This window comes from Neltuma alba, unplaced genomic scaffold, assembly GCF_004799145.2.
Source record: "Neltuma alba isolate B1F8T4 unplaced genomic scaffold, ASM479914v2 tig00012410_pilon, whole genome shotgun sequence".
Classification (NCBI taxonomy): domain Eukaryota; kingdom Viridiplantae; phylum Streptophyta; class Magnoliopsida; order Fabales; family Fabaceae; genus Neltuma; species Neltuma alba.
Genome location: NW_021636902.1, coordinates 195360 through 203256, shown reverse-complemented (window position 1 = coordinate 203256; position 7897 = coordinate 195360). Strand labels below are relative to the sequence as shown.

The 7897-nt window shown below is 33.5% G+C and overlaps 1 protein-coding gene and 1 long non-coding RNA gene across 2 annotated transcripts; one reads left to right on the top strand and one right to left on the bottom strand.

The window, feature by feature from the left end:
- Window positions 1-4611: 4611 nt before the first annotated feature.
- LOC114726895 (uncharacterized) lies at window positions 4612-4867 on the top strand. Its single transcript, XR_003738537.1, has 2 exons — window positions 4612-4730; window positions 4825-4867. It is a non-coding gene; the product is annotated as an uncharacterized LOC114726895 (long non-coding RNA).
- Window positions 4868-5824: 957 nt separating this feature from the next.
- On the bottom strand, window positions 5825-7516 carry LOC114726909 (tryptophan synthase beta chain 2-like). Its single transcript, XM_028913629.1, has 3 exons — window positions 6937-7516; window positions 6747-6845; window positions 5825-6339 (listed from the first exon to the last, which is right to left on the bottom strand). The coding sequence occupies exons 1-3, from the start codon at window positions 7514-7516 to the stop codon at window positions 6083-6085; spliced, it is 936 nt and encodes a 311-aa protein (XP_028769462.1). The 3' UTR covers window positions 5825-6082.
- Between the last annotated feature and the right edge of the window lie 381 nt (window positions 7517-7897).

Genomic DNA, 7897 nt, shown 5'->3' with positions numbered 1-7897 from the left:
GACATTATAAAATATAAAAATAATTAAAAATAAATTTTTATGAACAAAAATCCCCAAAGATATCATATATAATATCTTAAAATTACTAATAAATCGTTTTTATAAATCGTAATCGAACACAATAATTTCTGCTTTTTATAAAATCCCGGCACAATAAATTACCTTTTATAAATTTCTAAAACATCTGAAAATGACTTACTATTTTTTCCCCCCCAAATTGAAACAAACGGATTACCGCATGTTTGGATTGGAGAAAAAGTCCAGAGGAAAGGAAGCATGAGATGAAAATCAAAATATGGGAGGATTATGGAGTTTTCCCTTGTTGAGAGAAGGGAATAAAAGTTAGAGTAAGGAAAAAGAAGAGGGAAAATGTGGTGGGTCGAAAATGTGGGTGTGACCCACCACATTTTCCCTCAACTTTTCTTTATGAATATGAAACGATGTTGGGAAAAAATATTCTTTCACTAAGCGTCTCCATTCATGTCATCTTCTCCCTCCAACCATTTTATTTAGTTCACAAATAATATGGGAAAAAAACCATTTCTTTCAATTTATTTTTAAATTTATACAAATATGAAAACTATATTTTAAACACACATCTTTGAGTTTGTTTTCTTTCAATTTATTATTTGATCCTCAAAATATGTTTTTAAACATAAGAAATTATTTGATTTTAAAATATACAAATATGAAAATATATTATCTTTAAATATTTTTACCTGATGGATAATATTTATATTTGCATAGTTTTGTTGTAAACCATATGAAATATAATAAATCTAGTTACAACGATATTATTGTCATCGTCATGACGTTTGCCCTTTTTATTTTTAACCCCTTCATCAAAATAGGTAGGGTGATAACATTATTTCTTAAATCTCATCTTCTTCCATTTTCTTTCCTTCTAATTTTTCTTTCCATTTAAACAGAGCATTAATGAAAAGGTCCGTGACTATTTAAACACAAAGTTTTCGTTTGAATGTGTGCACATAAGACATATCTTTATTAAAAGTTAGAATTGAGTTTTAATTTATATCAATATAAAAGACATCTTTTAAAAATTAGATTAAAGCATGTGTGAATATTTTAAAAAAATGTTTTTGAATATGTTGGCTGAAAACTTTGACAATGCTCCTATTGACTCCACAATAGGTGTGTATGTCTATATATATATATATATATATATATATATATATAAACTACTTTAATTGTGAGACACCTCTGTGGTCAATGATACAGCTGATTTTTCCTTGACCATTGGTGATTATTTAAACAAAGGGATTTCAAAGATTTCCATTTCATAGCTTAATATTAATTGGTGGCATATATCACACACAGCCAACTTTTATCTTGAAAGGCCATGCTTCTATATCTCCTGCCCATCTATGTTAATTGCATCTGATACCAAACCCTCTTGAAAGACGAACTTCCTATTTCCGACCGCTGCACTCGCATCTGGATCTGATACCCTCATAATTTATTATTATATTTCTTAAGGAAAAGGGGGAAAGAAGAAAAAACTTGTTCTCCCACTTTTTCTCTCTCTTGCTTCCTCAAGGTCTCTTCTTGATGAGTCCAAACATAAAAGCAGACCGAAGACCAACCGAGAAAGTTAGTTCAAACCCCCATTGTTGCTGATTCAGATGAACTTTTCTGCTGCATGCATATGCATGTTGCTGAAAACAAGCTTATTTCCTTAAAGGTGAGCTTCACAGAATTCGATCTTCTCCATCTTATCTTCAATCTTGCTCAGATAGTTTCTTAGATGGTCACTGATATTTGTTTGCATTTACAAATTTTTCAATAGAAGAAGAAAGAGACCAGATAGAAGAGATAAGTAATGATCCAATAGTGCAAGGTGTGATTCTGTCTGAGATTTCACGTTTGAGCTTCAACTTAATTAGGACTGCAGATTTAGTACAGCAAATTGAAGTTGATTTGTTTGTTAATTATTGGACTACGACTTAGCTACTCTACTGTATCCAGAGGTAAGAACTGTCTCTTTTTGGGTTTTTTTTAAAATTATTTTAGACTGATTTAGAAGTACAATTTAAAAATAGCCTTTCTACGTCTGATTAAAAAAAAAACAAGAAAAAAGAACGTAGTTCTTGCGGAGTGACTGAGATAGGAAATTATCTCTTTCTGTATCAGTTCAGTTCCATATCTGATTGGAGAAATATATAACCGGATTAAGAATACGATAAAAGTTGTAGCATGATGAAGCACTTTCTAGGCATAACAGATCCTTAAAGCCACTTTTTCTATCGATGATATAACTATTATACGAAAAAGTCACTTTTTTGATTAGACGAGGCTATAGTTATTATATATTCCATGGTTTTACCAAAAAAAGAAAACATATAATTAAGTAGGAGGCCAGAAGCCAACTAATGCCTGTCATTTTGCTTAAGCACGAGATTGTACGTTTGTTTAAGCATGAGATTCCATGTTTGATCCTCTATAGGTGTGACGGGTGTGTGAATCTTCTAGCGAATGAAGGATGACACAAAAAAAAAAAAAATTAGTGTTCATGATTTTAAGAAAAAATTATGTATAATATGTAAAAATATTTATATTTTCAATACCTTTACATATGCCTTTATATGATGATGGTTTGAAAAACATTTGGGATAACTCTTAAAATTATACATAAAATTTAAATCAAAATATCTACCTTAGAAAATTAGGAAAAAATCGGGGAAAAGTCTCCTAGTAAAACTTTTTTTTAAGTGAGAATGACTAAATCAAAGTATTCCTATCGTGCATACAAAATTTACAAAATACTGCTAGTACTTTCTATGTATAGAAATCATCCTTTTCACCAATAAAATTTTCAATGGAGAACTTTTTCCTATTTTTCTCAGAAAAATTTGTGTTTGACTTAGTTATATATATTGTGTGTGTGTGTGTGTGTGTGTTTTTTTTTATATTTAAAAAGTTGTATATATGTTAGAAAAACTTAAATTAGTCCTAATTAATATGATACACAAACTAAATACTAAAAGAGTATAATACAAATCATTCTATTTTTATTAATTAATGAAGACTACAGAATTAATATAAATTAGTAAAAAATATTTTAATAACTTATATTATTTATTTCTACTTAAATATATTAGCTATATATAATAACAACCCATTCCCACCATCATCATCATCATCATTATTGTTTTTTTTTTTTTTTGGAGGACCCCCTTAACTATAAGATGTGTCCGCCATGGGAAACAAAAGCAAAAGCTCAAACTTGAGATTAGCCATTTAAACTCTGCCACAGGCATATGTATGAGCTACATGACAAATGCAACCCCAAAGCATTTCATTTTTCATCACAACAACATAACTTAAACCAAAAAAGTTGGAAAAACGCAAAGCACAATATAGCTACAAGACAAAAGTAATCACGGGATCGGTCGAAGGTAAGTAAACATGATGGACAGTTCATTAGTTTTGTTGGCATAAATATACAAAACCCAGAAATATTTATGTTCTGCAACTACAAACCAAAACTTCATCAATTTCACAGGGCAGAGTTTGAGCAGAGCTAAGCTTCACCTTAATTCCGTCGAACTGTGATAGTAGACCAGCACCCACGAAGGAAGTCTGGTAACGATGAAAAGCCTTTTTGTATTAGTGAGTGATTTGCTGTGGTTGTCGTTGGTTTGTATTATGTGCACGACAAAGGAATATGTCGGAATGTTGCTGTGGAAGGGAGTTCGAAATGTGGTTTTTGGGCCAATATAGAGTTAGACATCAGATTTGGCAAATTGGTGGAGGAATATAGAAACTCGACATATATTTAGTAAACAGTATGTGTGATTTGGCTAAGTGCATTTGATTCATTCATTTGCCCTATTTTTCTTCATAGCGACATTATTGGTACTTGGCAGGCGTTTTCAGGACAAAAACCTCAGCAAAGCCGACCTTGCACATGAAAAATGTCTTCTTGGAATTCAGTCCCACTTCATGTGTCGTACGAAGTTTTGGGTTGGCTCACCTTTTGTTGCTGGTGTATCAGTTTTTACCCACAAGTTATCATGAATTATCGCAGGAAAAGGTTAATTTCAACAAAATATATCAACTTGCTTGCTTCATTTATTATCTTCATCTCACAAACACAATGCTCAGTCATGCTTTTACTACTTTTCTTTTTTTTTTCCCACCATTCTAATTTGCCTCACCTTTGTGTTTCTTGGATTTCAGTGTTGTTGGATTGAACTTTGATTTTGTGCTGTTGAATCTCACTAAGCACTCATCCTATCTGTTCTACAATGCATCTCTGTACTTCAGCCCAACTGTTCAGAAGCAATACAGAAATAAATTTGGTCAAAAAGAGGTTATTTCCTTGTGCAATCAGCTTATATATCAATACAAACTCAAAGCTTATAAGTTTGCTATTTAAAACCATTTTAATTTTCGTTTGTTTTTCAGATGATACCTGTAGCAGCAAATGATGTTGCTTTCTCATCTCATGCTGTTCTGCTCACTGCAATTTCCTTGTTCCAGATTGCTATCTATGATGTATCATGCTCTTTTTTCCACTGAGCTTTTTGTACTTTTTTTTTTTTTTTTCCTGTTGGAATTTCTTATTATGGTTTGTTACTGTCGCGTGGAAATCAAAAAGTGTCAAAAATAGCTTGGGCAATTGTGTCTGCTGCTTGGTTAGTTGCTGCAATATGCTTCTTCATAACTCTGTTCACACACCATTGGCTCTGGCTTCTCTATGTATTCAAGTATGTTGTGCTTTCTTACTTAAATCTTTCCCCCATTTCAGCTACCCTCTAACATCAGTTTTTAATTAACTTGTTGAAATCAATCATTTTGCAGTATCATTCAAGTTTGTATGACATGCGTAAAATATATTCCCCAGTTCAGGATTCATTCCATTTTTTGTTCTTCTCTTAAACGAAATTTGTATTGCAAGGATCATGTTTGTAAAACCTAATGCTAAAAATCATATTTGCATTGTACTCTGCCCTTGCTAGTTTGCATTCCTTTTTTCCCCCTTGCGTACCAAAGTGCTTCTATTAGTTAGCCAAATAATTTGATAACATTCTACTGGATGAAGGCTGTGATGAACTACAGGAGAAAAAGTACAACAGGCTGGAGCATTGGTAACATTCTACTGGATTTTTCTGGAAGTGTTGGAAACTATACACAAATGGTTATGCAATCAATAGATCAAGGTTTGTATTGACATCTCCTTTAGCTGTAAGTGTATGGATTTTTCCAAGTGTATATCATCACAATGACAAGATTTCAAATCTCAGGTTCTCTGACAAACTTCTATGGGAATATAGGAAAACTGTTGTTATCTCTGGTATGGATCATTCTCTCACCCTAACTTATATATATAGAATATGATAATGAATTGTTAATAGTGATGTAATTTGCAATTGCAGGTTTCCGTATTCTTTGACATTCTGTTCATAATCCAGCATTATGTGTTATATCGGCACAAAAAAGGCCCAAACTCAAAGGCCCCTCTGGAAGCTGAGGTAGCCAAGTCTGCTACTGATAGACCAGTGGCACAGAATGTTTAAGATTTTGTGGTGGTTCATAAGTTCAGAATGGTTTGTATGTTGTAATAAATTTGCTTTAATAATTAAGGGATTATTCCTTTGGAATACTTTGTATGTCTCACACGAGATCACCAAAGTGATTGACCAAGGTAAAAGGTAAACCATTTTAATAAAGGTTACCAAAAAAGAAAAAGTAATAAAACAGAAGAAAAGCTGGTATAATTAATACGCAGCAGAATCCTTGGAATGCATGAAAGCAATATACCAACAGCTCCCAAAAATGAGGTTTCTAAAGAAATTTGGTCTTATTCACCAGAAGTTCCAAGTAACATTATTAATACTCTTCCAGTATGGCACATACATAGTTAATACTAGGGCTACAACTCCGTGATCTATGGTTTTCAGATGAAAAGTTTAAAAAACTTTCTCATGGAACCTGAAGGATCGCTGAATAACACGAAAATGCCGACAAGTGTTGACAAAAATTATGATTTAAAAGAGGAAGACAAACATGCCTTTTCCTAGTTCCCAAGTGTCTTCTATAGTTTTACTCATTCAATTATTCAGGCAATCAGATGAGGAATATTGCCCAGCGAAGCCTGAACTCTCTGCTGTGAAAATGAGAGGTCAACCATATCACCTTGCAAATACTTCTCATTAGCTGACAGGTCAAAATGGCCATGTCCACACATTGCTGTCAGAATGACCTTGGCCTCTCCAGTCTCTCTACAGCGAAGAGATTCCCTAATAGTTGCCGCGATAGCATGAGTAGGTTCAGGAGCTGGTATCAACCCTTCAGACCTGGCAAACTGTATTGCACCTGCAACAAAATAACAAGTCACCCTTTCTAAGTCCTTCCGTGGTTACTTGCTTCTATTTTCATTCGAGTAACAGAAAACAATATTTTGGTCCCTCGATCAATAAAATACTGCCAGTGTTATCGTTCCATCCTATCACTAATCAAAATTTAACATCAAACCTAACAAATTGCTGACATAACGCAAGGCAGTACCATACAATGTAAGTCATAAATGTCCAAGTTAGCAATCCATTAAGTTTAGCATCACTTGTAGTATTATCATAATTTGATAGACTATATTAAAATAAATGATCCGGGAAGAACGAAATTGAAATTGCATTTATCAATCAAGAATCAAAATACGGTGTTCATTGAAAAACCAAGGCTAGGTAGCAGTTAATCTTTCAAATAGTGGCAATTACAATTACCATGAAAGCACTCAGTCTGTGGAATTGCAATTGCTTCCACAAATCCCAACTCATAAATATGCGACAGCAATGGAGCCATTCCATGGTAGCGCAAACCCCCTACAGAAAAGAAAAACTACAGATTAGGGCAAGGAAAAAAGTATGAACTGACTAATCTGAGCTAAAATCTCTCATAATAACAAATTTTTACCGGCATGAATTGGATCAGGAACAAAGTCATGTCCAAGTGTGTGCATTTTCATCAACGGAGTCATCCCTGCTGTATCTCCATAATCATATGCATATACTCCTTTTGTTAAAGAAGGACAAGCTGCAGGTTCAACTGCTCTTATAATAGGGTTAATTTTCTCATTGAGTTTCTCTCGAATGAACGGAAAACTAAGCCCAGCAAAGTTGGAGCCACCACCAGTACATCCTATGATGACATCGGGGGTTTCTCCAATAGCTTCCATTTGTTGAAGGCATTCTTCTCCAATAACAGTTTGGTGTAGTAAAACATGATTGAGCACACTTCCCAGACAGTACTTGGTATCGGCATTTTTAGCTGCAACCTCTACAGCTTCTGATATTGCTATTCCTAAACTTCCAGGGCTTGATGGATCCTTTTCAAGGATTCTTTGCCCTGCCTCGGTGACTGCAGATGGAGATGGGTGTACTTTTGCACCCCAAGTTTGCATCATCAATCTTCGATATGGTTTCTGATCAAAAGATGTACGAACTTGCCACACCTGTAATTGTTCATAACAGTTTCTGAGCTTAAACAGAATCATGTGCATTTTTTTTAAAAAAATTAGTATTTTACATTCACACCACCAACTTTTTTGCTTGTCTTGATGGATCAAGGATTTAAAAGATAATGTTGACGGCTTAGTAGCGTGGACAAGTGAGGTTTGTTTTCAATATTTTGGTTTTGAAGTTTTTTTTTTTTTTAACCTGAAGTTTCAAAGGTCTTTGTACATCAAAGGACATAATTCAAAGCATCAGTTTTATAGTCCCACATATGCCACTTAATTTATAAAAGTCTCAAAAAAAATTCTGATATAATTAAAAGCATCAAAGGACATAAATGAAATTATGCTTTGATGATGAATGAGCGAATGTCCATCGAGCGGCTCTCGTTATTATATTGTCACCAGAGAATAATATTCCAA

Excerpts from the sequence above, each read along its gene's own strand:
- LOC114726909 (XM_028913629.1), bottom strand. The coding sequence starts at position 7,516 with ATGATTCTGTTTAAGCTCAGAAACTGTTATGAACAATTACAGGTGTGG. Across the intron at positions 6,846-6,936 it reads TCCTGATCCAATTCATGCCG|GGGGTTTGCGCTACCATGGA; the intron begins GTAAAAATTTGT and ends TCTTTTCTGTAG. Across the intron at positions 6,340-6,746 it reads ACAGACTGAGTGCTTTCATG|GTGCAATACAGTTTGCCAGG; the intron begins GTAATTGTAATT and ends ATTTTGTTGCAG.